At 48.1% G+C, this 15,769-nt stretch overlaps 2 protein-coding genes across 3 annotated transcripts in view; both read left to right on the top strand.

Annotated features, from left to right (window-relative positions):
• Positions 1 to 15,769, top strand: part of NID2 (nidogen 2) — an 81,439-nt gene that overhangs the window by 15,067 nt on the left and 50,603 nt on the right. For both annotated transcript variants that reach the window (XM_059914233.1, XM_059914232.1), the window contains exons 4-6: positions 1,439 to 2,148; positions 14,644 to 14,793; positions 15,222 to 15,467. In XM_059914233.1, coding sequence (XP_059770216.1) covers positions 1,439 to 2,148; positions 14,644 to 14,793; positions 15,222 to 15,467 — 1,106 coding nt within the window. The remainder of the gene's footprint in view (positions 1 to 1,438; positions 2,149 to 14,643; positions 14,794 to 15,221; positions 15,468 to 15,769) is intronic.
• On the top strand, positions 11,244 to 13,050 carry LOC132359722 (beta-citrylglutamate synthase B). The gene has a single exon (XM_059914234.1). It carries the CDS (start codon positions 11,298 to 11,300, stop codon positions 12,456 to 12,458), a length of 1,161 nt encoding a protein of 386 aa, XP_059770217.1. The 5' UTR covers positions 11,244 to 11,297; the 3' UTR covers positions 12,459 to 13,050.

Genomic DNA, 15,769 nt, shown 5'->3' with positions numbered 1-15,769 from the left:
ACAACAATATACAAGGGGGTGGGGATTGATTGATTGATTCTTGGAATTGTGTTAAAAATATTATTGCTATGGAAATCCACATGAATATGATGAGTACCAACCTAAATGAGCAAAAGTCTCTTGTCCCTATATGACTCAATGAATTTCCTGTTGTCTTATTAGTCATTAACTGATTTCTCATGGACTGACTTTTGAGGAAATCCCACAGCATGAGAGACTTAAAGCCTGGTGTTTGGGCCATATGCCAGAGAGTACAGAAATGGGTGTATTCAAGCCAGCCAGACCCTTTGTTCCTTCAGGTTTTTTCTTTTTTTTTTTGAAATTGTGTATGGGGTTATCCTCTTTGGAATGTATCACTGACTAAAATAATGGATCGCTGGGATATTTGGAAGGCTGAATGGAGCCCGTGTTCTTTTCTAGTGGGGGAAACGTGTGAGCTCCCTGGCTGCAGATGTTTCTGGATAACTCTCACCTGTGACCCGTGGCAGTTTGATTAACTTGCTTTCTTATTTTCCCCTTAACTTTGTTCTACATTTGCTCAACATTTTTGAGACTTAGGCATTTCTATTTGAATTTTTTGACATGGCTTCACCAGTCTCTGTGAATTAGTTGATTGATTAATCCACGTGACTAAACCCCAAAATGTCTCTAACATTCTGTAATGTAGAGTAAGATAATTAGGATGTGGATTGACTCTAGTGTATTAGCTTTCTGACGTAATGTGGATGTTCAGAACACGGGCTTTGGTGGTAGTGCTGAATTCAAGTCCAAGCTCTGTCAGTTAAAAATTGTGCAACCTTAAGAAGATTAATCTCTCTAAACCTGTTTTCTCCTCTGAAAAATTGGGCATGATCACTTCCCCTACCTTGCAAGTTGTGTTGAAGAATGTTAAACACTTGGCATGTAACTAACTCTCAAATAAAAAATATTGTTTAAGGGTTTGGCAAAAATGTTTAAGCATATGTTTTCTTGAGTTTGTTAAAAGTAGAGGAAGGATAAAATATTCCCACATTCCCTATTTGTTTTCAAATAGCCATTTAGATAAAACGTGTAGAGCAGAATTCTGATTTGAGGGTCTGGCAATTCTGATTTGAGGGTCTGGCATAAAACATGTAGAGCAGAATTCTGATTTGAGGGTCTGGCAATTCTGATTTGAGGGTCTGGCATAAAACATGTAGAGCAGAATTCTGATTTGAGGGTCTGGCATTGGGTAGACACATGGCCTTTGAAACCCATTGTTAAATAAGAGGTAGTTTACATCAAAATTCCAGTATAATCTTTAGTTACCGTGTAAGTCTGGTTTTATTTGGGTTTCCTGCCAGTGAAAACTCTGAATCTGATCTTAATAGTCTTTCAGTTTTAAAATAAATCGCTCGCCTTTGTGGGAAGGTGGTGGATGGACACTTTTGTGACAATGTCCTGTTTCCTTTTTATTTAGACACAGCAACCTGGGGATTCCTGGAGTGTGGGCCTTTCATATCGGCAGCACCTCCCCGTTGGACAATGTCAGGCCAGCGACAGTTGGAGGAGACCTTTCCAAAGCCCACCCTTCGGCTCCCCTGGGACATTCCTTCAGCCGTGCTGCGGCCCTCGAGGGTGACTACACTGAGGACAATTTGGATTATTATGATGAGAACGAGGAGGACGTCGAATACCCCCCCGGTGAGCCAGAGGAAGCATCGAATGGCCACAGCACAGTCGATGTTTCCTTCCACTCGGAAGCTGATTTGAGGCCGTTAGGAGGTGGGATCTCTCCCCCAGATTCTGAGCTGGCCTCCCCTTTGCCACGTCCAACATCTAGGGATGGGCCTGAAACAGACTCTGCCACCTTGCACCCTCCAACCAAAGAGGGGAGGCCTCAGGGGGAGACAGATGCCCCGGATTTAAAAGGCCGAGTTGAGTCTTCTGAACAGCCAGCAACCACAGTCCCTGCTCCAGCAGAGACTGGAGTTTCACTGGATCCTTCCCAGCAAGCCCCGCCTCCCTACCCAGATGGACGGGCACAGCCTGCAGACAGAGATGTTCCTCCAGCCCATCCAGGAGGAGAGGCGGTTCTTCCAAATTACCCCGGGCCGGATCACGCTCCACCCCTGGGTCGCAGGAGGCAAGTGGTCGGAGTGGAGGACGACATCAGTTCCAACACTGAGGGTAAGTGGGTTTGAACCCTGGGTACTAAGCATTCATTGAAACAATGCTGGTCTTCCAGAGAGTCGTGAATTTTCTCTCAAGCGAGTTGAGGGAAGAGTTTCGCAAAAAGAAGCTTGGGACTGATTTCTAAAACCCATTGTTTCAGGAGATAGAGTATCTTTCCTTTGCCAAAGAAATCTTGGCAGGCAAATTCTGTTTGGAATCTCTTGACCATTACTAATGTTTTATTTATTTATTTATTTTTAAAATGGGCCTCATGAATCCCATGGGGAAGAACTGGGGTTGCTCGTGCCAGCTGTGCTCTCACGTGGAATGAAGTTATTTCAGTCTGAAAGTTCAGCAAAGGTAAAGCGTTTTGAGGCTTCGCACACATTACGGGAATGGAGGGCTTCAGGCTTTAGTTTCAAGCAGCGGGTTGTGCTGGCTCGGATGAACATTCTGGATTCTTCCTCTCTGATGGGATGACCCCGGTGCTCCCCTCGCTTAGAGACACGGCGGTGGGGTGTGGGAGAGGGGACCCCTGGGGAGAGAAAGCTGCGAACCACCTGTGTCTTGTCAATTCTGGTTCACGGCTGTGCAGCTGTGCTAGTCAGCTCCCCGGAGACTTGCCCTCATTTCATGACTCACTGACCAGAGCGAGGGGCCAGCAGAGAAATGCCCAGGGGAGGTGACGGTTCATTAATACAGACACGGAGCCCATGTCACCTTCTACTGAAGGCGAGACTTGTCATGTCAGCTCTTTCTTCCCCGTCAGGGATGTAAACACCTGAATGGGAAACTGGCCACGGATTCATCCCATTTGTTCCAGGGACTGCTCATCTGACCTCTGACAGGAGGAGAGAGGTCAGAGGTGAAAGCGTTCTTTAGGACCTTTGTTTTTTTCCTTCACCTTTTCTGTTTCCCATACTTTTTATGGTAAAACAGGTTGACCTAGCAGAGGGTCTTCCAGGTGGTTCTGCTGTGGTCCTGGTCTGCAAGAATTTGCTTGATGAAGCCCTTCTTTCAGGAGAGGTGAAATTGTTTTGTGACTGAGGCAGCATTGTGTAATGATTACAGGGAGAACGTTGGTGTAGGTTTGAATCCTGGCTGTCACGCTGGCTGGGTGACACTTTATGTAGTCTCCAAACCTCCAGTTTCTCCTAAATTTGTCGAGAGGATTAAAAGAGATAACGAAGTTCTTAAGCTAGCGTCTGTACTAGTTGGATCTTAATAAATGGTGACTGCTGTTACTAATTATAGAGGATTTAAAGCAGTGGGAATGGGGGTGGGGCGGTAGAGAATGAAGAGCGGGCTTGTTAAATACTTGTGCCTTAATTTGTGCCTAAGGACCACATTTCTCTCAAGTTGAAGATGTGAAGTTTATTGGAAGGCTTCAGAACCTTCACACCCTTCTGATAGTCTCCTGAGTTTTCAGCATAAGTGCCGTATATCTAAACAAAACGTAAAGCCAAGTATCAAAGACACTTTGATCAAAGAGATTTTGAGGTAAAGATGTGCTCCTATGTGGTCTTTTCATTTGTGGGTTGTGATTTCCTGCCCTGGGAAGAGCTTGGAATATTAGAAAGCAGATCCCTGGAGTGAGTTGTTAAAGGGTTAAGAAGAAGGGGCTGCACATCCTGCTTTGAACTGTGAAGGGCTGCAAAAGCTGGAATAGCTGTAGGGGTCTAGGGAACTGGCCGTAGAGAAAAACAGGCAGCAGCCAGAACCCTCGCGGGGCATGAACTATGTATGATATTTATCAGCTTCTGGATGACGTCTACCACTGACATCTTAGAAATGGCAAAATGCCTTCGAAACAGCTGGTTAATACAATGAAACATTTAGGAAAAAAAATCTAACTAGAAGTTTTTGAAACGCGAAGAAAAAAGAAATCAACCACCATATTAGCAGACAGGGAAAGCTTTAAAACTTGAAAGCAGAAAGGGAAAAATAGGTGAACCTCTGGTTTCACCTCAGGCTTTCGGAAGACTCGGTATCCATGGGGAATTTGTTCCAGGATCCCCCCGCAGATACCAAAATCTTTGGATGCTCAAGCCCCTTAGTCAGCCCTCCGTATCCACGGTTCTGCATCCTCAGGCCCCCCCAAATGCGGGTTCCCCTAACCGCAGATCCTTAACATTGCACAGGATCCGCCGTTCCTTGAATCTGCGGAGATAGCGGGGAGCTGACTGTATAGAACCACGCAATTGTTAATTACTTGGTTTTTCTTGGCAGTGAACTTTGTTTTTTCAAACAAAACGTTGACATCCCAGAAGTCCATCAGGCAAAAGTGGACTCCCTCTGGGAAAGCCGGTGGGCGGGGTGGCAGAGACTCCCACCAAAGAGCGCCTGCTAACTGTCCAGCCTCAAGCCATCTTGCCCAGCTTTTCCTACTGATGCAGTGGAGGAGTGTGGATTTTGGTGTTTGATGGACTTGAGCTTGACCCCCAGCTCTGCTATGTGGTTTGGGATAAGACATTTTCTCTGACTCTCATTTTCTTCAGCTATAAAATGGAGATAATGTAGACCTCATCAAAGAGTTGCGAGAATTAAAATTGGGCATGGAAGCACCGTGCCCAATAAATTTTAGTTTCCCCTTGAAGCTTCATAGCAGTCAGCTTGGTAAACCAAGAAATTAAAATTTAAAGCCCTCCCCCAAATATCTCTCCTTTCTCTTTTAAATTTTTTTTTCCCCCTTAGGGACTCTTTTTATAGACTTTTTGTTGAGAAATCTAGATTCTTTTTAGATCATGTCCACACCAGGCAAGAATGTCCCAATTTCACTCTAGTTCTAGCCCTTGAGCATATTATTTGCTTTGTTCTGTTTTCATAGACCAGAGAACTGGCAGTAAATTGGATGCACAAGCTTTCTCTGTCTCAGGGGTCTTACTTCTCCAAGCAGCTCTGGAAGCTTGTTGTCAAACCAAAAGTTACCTGAGCACCTGCCATGTGCCCTTCTCTGACCGGGGCACTAGTGGAAGTTTTCACTGGTATTTATCAAATGTCCACTCAGACTCTGAGAGGAAACTTTGCTTGGATTGCACTAGCACAGTTAATCCTCAGAATTGCCCTGTGGGGTAGATACTATTATCCTTCTCACAGTACAAAGAAGGAAATTGAAGGCTGAAAATATTGAGTGATTTGTCTGCATAAGAGGCAGACCAGTACTGCAGCGAAGCCGTGAAGATTAGAGCAAGCTGTCAGGTAGCACAGCGCAGGGCAGATTCACCTGTGGTGCCATCAGGGAAGTCTTCGTGGAGGAGGGGGGCTTGAGCCAGGCCATGGGGTCGGAGTCTCGGTTCTGAGAGGGAGAAAGTGGGGCATATTCTGGACAGAGGAGTGATAAGAGTGGAGGTGGTGAGGTGGAAATGGAGAGGGAGGGAGTGAGGGAGGGAGTGAGTTGCGGGCAGGGGATGTGAGAGGCAGCTGCCATCGAGGCTCCAGATGCCTAGGACCAGAGCCTGCCGGTGTTGTGGGCAGCAGGACAAGCTTGATTCACAGGGGTCGTAGAGATTTTTAAACCTGCCCAGGTGGTGCAATGGGGAGCTGAATTTGACCTCAGTCTGCATGATGAATTAGAAAGGGGGTGGGACACCTGGCTTTCAGAGACCTCAGGTGTTCTCACTCCACCATGGGATCCTGTTGATTCTACTTAGACGGCATTCACGCAGGGCAGGCCCAGGGTGTGAACAGGGATTTCCCTGTGGCTTCTGGTCCAACTCTACTTCTGGCCTTGGGAGAGGCCTCAGGAATGTGTTGCTCAAGCAGCTTCTACCCTGGGATGAATTCGAACAGGCTCTGCTGCCCGGCCCAGCCTTCCAGGCACAAAAGCCCCTCTCCCGGGTGCACCCCCAGGTTCCTGAGGGACTGTGAACAAGAGGCCCCCCATACCTGTGAAGACACCTGCACGGGAGAACCTGCTAGTCTCACGATGGTGGATGTAACCCTCCCCCCACGGAAAAACAGGGTCCTAATAACTGTTTGCCCAACGAGCTTCACGATGTACCACACACATACCCCCAAAACAGACGAAAACTGGAGGGAAAAGCATACCACTGTTTTTCATTATAAAGTTGGATGTGGTTTTTCTTCTTCATCTATCATTCTGTGAGGTGGGAAACCTAAGAAAAATCTGTCCTGCAGTGAAAATGTAGGTCCTTTTTCTTGAGGTAGCAGGAAGTTAAAAGTAAAAGACAGCTCGGCTGCCAGGGGCAGCCCTGCGCAGGAAGCCCACCGTCCCCGTTGGCATGATGAGCCCGGTCTGCTCCGTGGGGCCTGCTGGCCTTCCACGTGGCCGGGCCAGGGCGGAAGACGAGCGCTTAAGTGTTTCTGGAGAAATGAAGACCGAAGGATGGGTCAGAACAAGTGCAGAGGAGGAGTTTTCCATTTGTGTGAAAAACTCCCAATTAGGACAAGTCTCAAGTACCCTGGCAGCACTTTTGCTTCTTTTCCCTTACATAGCCCCCCTAACCCTACCCCAGTTTTCTTTCTGTTAAGGATAGGAGAAGAGTGAAAAGCATTAACTGGAAAAAAGAAATGAGATTTTAAAAATCCTCACGTGAAGTTTCCTTTAGCAACGGTCTAACCTCAGTTAACAAAGCTGCTGCAAACTGAGCTCATTCAAACCTGGCTGGCCTCTGCCCTCCTGCTGGGCCCGAGCTGCCAGCAGACTTGTCCCTATCGTTTCTGACTCTCTGTGACAGGAGCTGCCAGGCAGAGCGTGGGTCCCCGGAGGGTTTGGAAGACAGCCTGCCCCAGTGGGTAAAATTCAGGAGAGAGGAATCTGTGGAATGAAAACTATATTTCTCAAAGTTCGGCTCTAGTCCACTTGTGGCTCTTTCTCCCGTGGCCCTGGTTTAAAATGCTGATTCCACACCCTTCCTCCACCTTCTGACCCAGAATCTGCCTTTTTATTTATTTTTTAAATATTTATTTATTTAGGCTGCACTGGGTCTTAGTTGGGGCACATGGGATCTTCAGTTGTGATATGCGGGATCTTTCAGTTGCAGCATGTAAACTCTTAGCTGCAGCACACGTGCGGGATCTAGTTCCCTGAGTGGGGATCGAGCCCAAGCTCCCTGCATTGGGAGGGTGGAGTCTTACCCACTGGGCCACCAGGGAAGTCCCCAGAATCTGCCTTTTTAAACCAGGTCCCCTGGTGATTCTGAAGCCCATCACACTTGAGTACTGCTGGTATAATGGAAGGAGCATGGGATTTAGAGCCAGAAGATCATATAATCTTTGTGGGCCTCAGTGGTGTCATCTGTAAAGAGGGGATACCACCTCCTCACCAGAATAGGAAGAAGTGTGTGAAAACACATTCAAAACTGTGAGGTACAGAGGCATAGAAACGACCACAGAAAAAGAAAAAGTGCCACTTTGTTTTTGCATCTGCTCACTGCACATCTCATCCAGCTGGGATTTCGACACTGATTCCCCACCTTCACGAAATTCAGCATCTTTGAAACTACCTGCAGTTATCATAGAAATTTGAGAAGTCACGTTGGCCAGAAGTCTGGCTTTTCTTCCCAGGATAGAGAGCCACAGGTGGGGTCACATTTCTAGGTCCTGTTCTCCCCCTTCATCAGGGAAGGGAAATGGCTCCCGGGCTCCCGGTTCCCTCCACTAAGGATCTTCACGTGCCCCGCTTGGGGATTTGGCCTAAGTGGGCCATAAGCACAGCATTCCGCTTCTCAGCCAGGCCAGGAATGAATGCTAGAGCATTCCCTGAAATCCCAGCCACCGCAGGAGCTAATTGGTCAGATGAAATTCATTCACTACATTAATCAGCATTCTCTGGCTCAGAAATGGAAAGTTTGCAAATATCCTGAACATTGTAATCACTGGACGTAATAGTCACCCCAGGAGTGGCTAAGGTACAGACTCGTGGGATCTGCCCATCGAGAGTCTGAATTGATAGGTCTAAGGTGTGCCCTAGGAATTTGCATTTTTAACTGGCATCCCAGGTGATTCTGATGCAGTGGTTCCCAGAATCCATAGGGAGGAACGCAGCTGTCCCTCTGAATGGTTGAGTAGTGCCGTGCTGAGGGTATAAGTCCCTGTCAGATCCGGGGTGGGACTTCCCAGATGCCTCAGAGGTGTTGAGAGAACTGATCTGCCACAAACCTGCTCCAGTAAATGGCAGCTCCAGCCTTCCAGTTCCCACGCCAGGAAATGAACATCCCTGTGGACCCCTCTCTTTCTCCTCTTGTCCTCCCCACCCTCCTCTCCTTCCCTCTCTCTGCCCTCCCCCGACTCCTTCTCCTCTTCTCTCCCTCCATCCAATTCATCAGCAAACCCTGGCAGCTCCACCTTCAAAGTACTCCAGATTCGGTCCCTTCTCATCCTCTCCACAAGGACCTCCTACTATCAAGGCACCGGCTCACTCCTGAGGTTCCTGTAAGTCAGACCGTGTCACTCTTCTCCCCAGCAGCGACCCCCCTCACTCAAACTAAAGCCCAAATCCTTCTCTTGACCTGTGAGGCCCGATGGGTGAGAACTGGCCAGGATTACCTCTCCCGCCTTCTCCTGTCTCCCTGCCCCATTCCTCCCACGCGGCCCGCCAGCCTGACGAGAGCTCCTGCCTCCACTCACCCTCTCCTCCTCCAGGCCTCTGCCCAAAGCTCGTCCTCTCCCCAGGCCCTCCGTGGCTGTGTCATTTAAAAGAAGCAAAGCCACCTTCCGTCTCCAGCCCTCTTGTTCCTCTCCGATTTGAGCTTCTGCACGGTTCTTGACACCATCCGCTGTACTGAATAATTGACCTGTCTGTTGACTGCTGCCTAAAGGGGAGAATGTAAGCTCCAGGACAGGAATTTTTGTCTCTTTTGTTCCCAGCTGTATCCCTAATTCCTAGTCCAGTGCAGGGCCCATAGGGAGTGCTCGATAAGTATTTGTCTGAATTACTGAAAGAATGAAAGAAAATTGCAACAGGCGTTTACCTTTCATCTAAGCTGACGTTGTCAGTGTTACACGTGCACGTCTGCATGTGAAGGCAGGCACGGAAAAGGGATCCCGGTGTTCCTCTGACTAGGAGCGCAGCCATCTTTCCCCCGTGTGACTGGCGTGGGCTGGAAGGCTGAGCTTGTGTTCTTGGCTTAGTGACTCCCATCCTGAGCAAGCAGCTTTACACACCCACTCACACCCACACACACCCACACACACACACTTGAAAAAGATCCCCAAGCCAGCTTACCAATAGTTAATTTAACCCATCGTAATTATAGTTTCAGTCTCGTAAGAGCCTTTCATGGGGCTCTAACCGTTATTTTTTGTTAGGAACTTGTGGTCTGCGTGTCCATGAACTTATAAACTTTGTCACAGTTGGATCTGTAAGTTGCTGGCTGCACTGCTGAGCCTCTCCTTTTACCCATAGAAAAGCCATGCCTCCTCCTAGTGTTTTAGTTCAATTAACCCAACTCAGCACACCTGTGGTCCTCCTCCAGCTCATCTCTCCCTGTTTCATGATCCTCTCTTAGAAGAGGGATCGGGCGGAAGAACAAGCCTTCACAAAACAACAAATAGAGGGAACATAATACAAGCCCATCATTTCTTTAATTTAAGGGCAGAACAGTGTTAATGTGGTTTTATTTTTACCTGAATTTCCTGAAAATGACTACCTTTTAGTCCTGCGTCAGATTGCCTTTTTTACCTTGGTGCTCAGATGTACGCTAAGAAATAACGTGATTTCTGGCAATGAGGTGTGAGAAGGGGTGTCATCCTGATTTTGGAGAGGAGGAAACAGACACGGTGCATTTCTGTGGTTCCTGCAGAGCCACCTGAGTCAGGCTGCTGTTGAACGTCAGAGCTTGGGACCCTCTGCTGCCCCTGCTTCCCTTGTGTTCTGGAGGGAGAGTCCTGATGGCAGCCGACGCCATGAACACACAACTATGCCAGTCCCTCCAGGGGCCGCTTCTTAATACTTGTGACTTTTCAGAGCTGGAGAAACCCAAGATTTTGACAAGTTACATTCATTTATTTTTACTCAAACTGGAATTTTTCCCCCTTATTAAACCGATGGTATAGATAATGATACATTGTTTTCTCACAGCAACCTCTTATCTTTTTTATTATCCATTCTGTTTTTCTGCCTTGAGTTTTGTGTCACTTTCCTGTTTTAAAAAGTGTTCATGGTGATGCCTAATTTTCTATTTTTATCAAACTGGAATTTCTCAGCCGTGTAGGCCTGGTACCAAATCTTGAGTCACCGACTTCACTCTCACTCTGTTCCCAGTCAGATATTCCACTTGAGTCAAGATCGTCTGTCCTGCCAACCCCCAGCTCACTTCTTTCTCAAGAATCTGTAAGCAGCAGTCAAATACTGTCCAGAAGTTAACGCTACTGCTGCTACTCAGTTCTCCTACCTGTGCTTTTCTGTCAGCTGTGACAGCCATCTGGACAATCTCTGCTATCTTCTCCCATTAAGCCTGATTTATAAAGTAGGACTCAAACCTGACTGTCCAAAGCCTGTGTTGATTAACCCCAGTCACCTGAGCAGATCCTTTGCCTGGCTCTCATGATCGATGTCCTTGGGCTCTGCCGGAGGGTGGTTGAGTGCAGCTGTTAAGAATCTGGAGCCAGGAGGTCGGTTCCGCCCGACTCCAACATGGCGGCACCCTTTGTCGGCTCTGAAGTGCTGTCCCTGGCCTCCTCGCGGCCGTGATGCACCTCTCTCTGCGGTGGGGTCCAGGACATGGCAGGTAATGAGCAGGAGGAGGAGAGCCAAGCTGGAGTTGCCCCAGACAAATTGTCAGAACAGAGTAGGCTGGGCTACTTGGAAATCTGAGAAATAAGGTAGTGGGACTTCCCTGGTGGCGCAGTGGTTAAGAATCCGCCTGCCAATGCATGGGACACCGGTTCGAGCCCTGGTCCAGGAAGATCCCACATGTCACAGAGCAACTAAGCCCGTGCACCACAACTACTGAGCCTGTGCTCTAGAACCGGCGAGCCACAACTACTGACCCCGTGTGCTACTGAAGTCTGCGTGCCTAGAGCCCACGCTCCACAACAAGAGAAGTCACCGCAATAAGAAGCCCATGCACTGCAAGGAAGAGTTGCACCTACTCGCCGCAGCTAAAGCCCACACATAGCAATAAAAGACCCAACTTACTTATTCTAGAAAGAGTCTATTCAGGAGGAAGTAATCCCAGAAAAGGAAGAACAGGCAGAGCAAGATGTGTAGCTCTGTGGCTGCCAAGTTGTGGTTTTTGACAGATCGTCGAATCAGGGAAGACTATCCCCAAAAAGAGATCTTGCGAGCATTAAAGGCCAAATGTTGTGAGGAGGAACTGGACTTTAGGGCTGTGGTGATGGATGAGGTGGTGCTAACAGTCGAGCAAGGAAACCTGGGTCTTCGTATCAATGGAGAACTAATTACTGCCTACCCTCAGGTGGTGGTAGTGAGAGTACCAACCCCTTGGGTGCAAAGTGATAGTGACATCACTGTTTTGCGTCATCTAGAGAAGATGGGATGCAGGTTGATGAACCGACCTCAAGCCATCCTGAACTGTGTTAATAAGTTCTGGACGTTTCAAGAGTTGGCAGGTCATGGTGTTCCTCTGCCAGATACTTTCTCTTATGGTGGTCATGAAAATTTTGCTAAAATGATTGATGAAGCAGAAGTACTGGAGTTCCCAATGGTAGTGAAGAACACACGGGGTCATAGAGGCAAAGCAGTTTTCTTGGCTCGCGATAAGCACCATTTGGCTGATCTAAGCCATCTTATTCGCCATGAAGCTCCATACCTGTTTCAGAAGTATGTTAAAGAGTCTCATGGAAGGGATGTACGTGTCATTGTCGTGGGAGGCCGTGTGGTTGGCACCATGTTACGCTGTTCAACGGATGGGAGGATGCAAAGCAACTGCTCACTAGGTGGTGTCGGGATGATGTGCTCATTGAGTGAACAAGGGAAACAGCTAGCTATCCAGGTGTCTAATATCCTGGGAATGGATGTGTGTGGCATTGACCTGTTGATGAAAGACGACGGCTCCTTCTGTGTCTGCGAGGCCAATGCAAATGTAGGTTTCATAGCCTTTGATAAGGCTTGTAATCTAGATGTAGCTGGTATCATAGCGGACTATGCCGCCTCCCTTCTGCCCTCTGGCCGGCTCACCCGGCGTATGTCCCTGCTCTCCGTGGTGTCCACGGCCAGTGAGACTAGTGAGCCGGAGCTGGGTCCCCCAGCCAACACTGCTGTCGACAACATGAGCGCAAGTTCCAGCTCTGTTGACAGCGACCCTGAAACCACGGAGCGAGAGCTGCTCACCAAGCTCCCAGGGGGCCTATTCAACATGAACCAACTGCTAGCCAATGAAATCAAACTCCTGGTGGAGTGATTCCACCAGTAAATAATTAACCAACAAAACCCTTGTAAAACTTTCTTTTTCTTCTTTCCTTTTTTTCTTTCTTTTTTCTTTTTCTTTTTCTTTTTTTTTTTTTTTTTTTAACCAACTTGCAATGCTGTTCATGGAAAATGCTCAGAAAGATGAGAGAAAATTGGGTAGGATTAGTTAGGAGGGAAGAAGGGGGAGATAGACGAGACCTTTGCTACTAAGATGTTACTGACTTTGATTTACAAATCCTACCGATAGAGAGGCAGAAGAGGTGAGATACAGAAAAATGTCAGGCTCTCATAATTTTACATTACTCAGAAATGTGTAGGCTCTCAGGCCGTGAAGAACATAATATTTTCATGGTCTCTTGCTTTTGTTTTTGTACAGTTGGTACAAATTTCAGAATAGTGTAACTTAACATTGTGTTGTAATCCGTGAGGAAGACATCTACCTAAATTATAATTTTTTTATGCAAATCTGAAAATTCAGCCTATACACTATTATCTAGGAGCTTTATGTTCATAGTTATGAAATCTTGAGGAGCTCTTTTATTGACTTTTTCCCCCTTAATTTGGGTGGGAGGGCAACCTGAATGTGACCCAATAAAGATTTTTTTTAATGATAAAAAAAAAAAAAAAGAATCTGGAGCCAGACTTCCTAGGTTCAGATCCCAACTCCACCACCTACTGCCTGTGTGACTTCAGGAGAGTCACCTTAATCTGTGCCCAGCTTGTTTACCTGCAAAACAGAGATTAAAAAAGTCCCTGCTCTTGTGCAAATTAAAAGAGTTAATAAAGTTCATAGAATAGTACCTGGCATATATTAGGCACTATTCCAATGTTCACTTTGTTATATTCTCACTTGCTGATACAAGTCTACGCTGGCCCCATTGTTACTTCTATGGTGCTACATTCCCACCCTGCCCCAACGTTGGTTTGTTTTCTGTTCTCCCCGGAATACTGGGTAAGTACTGATCTTTCCATTTCTTCTTCCCCTTCCCATTTCCTCCTTTTCAGAGCTAGATGTGGAACACAACTGCCACCCAGTTTTTCCCAGGAGCGGGTTATCTGTCTTCCTCGGGAGCCGGCACCTCACAATAGCACTGGAGTCTAGCACTAGAGTTCTGTGCCATCTTCGCTCAGTCAGCTCCTGGAGTCTCCACCCAACTCCTGCTCCGGGGGATGCAGACGCAGAGGTGTGCACAGCCACTTTGCCTCCTGGCGGCCGTGCTTGGGATTGGGATCATCCCCTGTGTCCCCGGACAAAGCTTTCGCTTATCTGTCAGCAAGCCCCAGCCACACCCCAATTCCTTGGCCATTCCCTTTAGGGACAATAGCATCTGCTCCAGTTCCTTTGTTTCTTGGTAGCACAAGTGATTCTCTTTCTTTTTTTAATGGGCTAAATAAGTGGGAGCTGGAAGGAACAGCTACTGGTGCACTGAGGTTACCCAGGTACACGTGGCTTCCTAGAGAATGGTGACTATGGCCAGGCTCTCCGCTGCTGCCCTGACATCCAGCTCGGGCCACACCCACCACGAGAAACCCTGCAAAGGCACAGAGCCTTTCACAGCCGGGCTCCCTGTTTCCTCCCCCTCCATCTCCACCTGCCTCTCATACACTTTCTTTAGGGTGTGTGTGTGTATGTGTGTTCTTTCTTTAATGCCCTTCTTCTCTTTCAGGAAAAAAAATTTTTTCTGGGAAGTAAGACAAGCTATAGGTTATTCTCTTCAAGTTCAGGGTTACCAAAAATAAAAGAATGGTTAGACAGAAGACTGTGTTTGTTAGTTTCTCTCTTTGGTCTTCCTCTCAGGAGCTCATTAATAGTAGTTTGAACCGTATAAAAGTGCTGACCTTTGGCCATTTTTGACCCAGAAGATGGCAGTTCCACCTAACACGTACTTCCTGGTTGGCTTTCCTGTCACTGCACCGAGGGGTGCAGTCCCAACCTCGCTCACCAGCTCTGCAGAGAGACCAGATGGGAGCAGTCAGCAATACTTCTTGCCAGCAGACAAAGCAAGTTAATTCCCCCGAGTTGAATGTTATTTCCGTCTCTTAATCATCAAAACCCCATTTGTTTATTACAATCTAAATGGATTTTATGGAGCAGATGCTGTGTCCGTGATGAACCTTGGCAACCGTGATGCTGGAATCCCTTAGTCCTTTACATGCAAGTTTGTTTTACTTTCCAGTCTTCATGTACAACGCTGCCAACAAAGAGACCTGCGAACACAACCACGAGCGCTGCTCCCGGCACGCCTTCTGCACTGACTACGCCACGGGCTTCTGCTGCCACTGTCGGTCCAGGTTTTACGGGAACGGGAAGCACTGTCTGCCCGAAGGTGAGGGGTGCCGGCTTGATTGGGGCGGGGGCTGCTCTGGGTCTGTTTCTGTCCCTTGCTGTTTCCAGCTGCCACTGTGAGCTCTGTTTATGGACCTTGTGTCTCTACTGCTGGAATCAAAGCCCGAGCAACTTGCAGGTGCTCCGTAAACGTTTGAGGAATGAACACGCTTGGGCTGATTTCCCAACTTGATTAAACAGAAATGTTTCCTCCCTTTTGGCTAGCTCCTTAGGGTCCAAGTGGACAGGAGAGAGGGAGGATGGGAGAAGAGAGATCAAAGGCAGGTCTGTTTCGTACCTAGATGGGTAGCGGGTGGGTTAGGGAGTCGTGAAAAGGGCTGAAGGTGGAGTGTGGGGAGCTGTCAGTGGGATAGTTTTATCTGTGCGTGTGGACGACGTTCAAGGCTGACGGGGTTTGCTGTCTCTCAGGGACACCTCATCGAGTCAATGGGAAGGTGAGTGGGCACCTCCGCGTGGGCCACACGCCCGTGCACTTCACCGACGCGGACCTGCACGCTTATGTGGTGGGTGACGACGGCAGAGCCTACCTGGCCATCGGCCACATCCCGCAGCCCGCCGCCCAGGCCCTTCTCCCGCTCACGCCGATCGGAGGCCTGTTTGGCTGGCTCTTTGCTTTAGAAAGACCAGGCTGGGAGAACGGCTTCAGCCTCACAGGTGAGGAGGGCCACAGGTCACCATGGCTTTGGCGGCCTGGAGCCTTGGGTTTTCATTCAGTAGTCAGTTGTCCAAAGTTTCAGAGCCACACAGGTGTAGTTTTCCTGCCCCGAGGTAGTTGGGGATGGTTTGGCCTTGCAGGACTGTTTTTTTTTTTAATTATTTTTGGCTGTGTTGGGTCTTCGTTTCTGTGCGAGGGCTTTCTCTAGTTGCGGCAAGCGGGGCCACTCTTCATCGCAGTGCGCGGGCCTCTCACTATCGCAGCCTCTCTTGTTGCGGAGCACAGGCTCCAGACGCACAGG

Source organism: Balaenoptera ricei, chromosome 2 (assembly GCF_028023285.1).
Source record: "Balaenoptera ricei isolate mBalRic1 chromosome 2, mBalRic1.hap2, whole genome shotgun sequence".
Lineage (NCBI taxonomy): Eukaryota > Metazoa > Chordata > Mammalia > Artiodactyla > Balaenopteridae > Balaenoptera > Balaenoptera ricei.
Note: the sequence above shows the minus strand (reverse complement) of the source record. Positions and strands in the feature narration are given on the sequence as shown.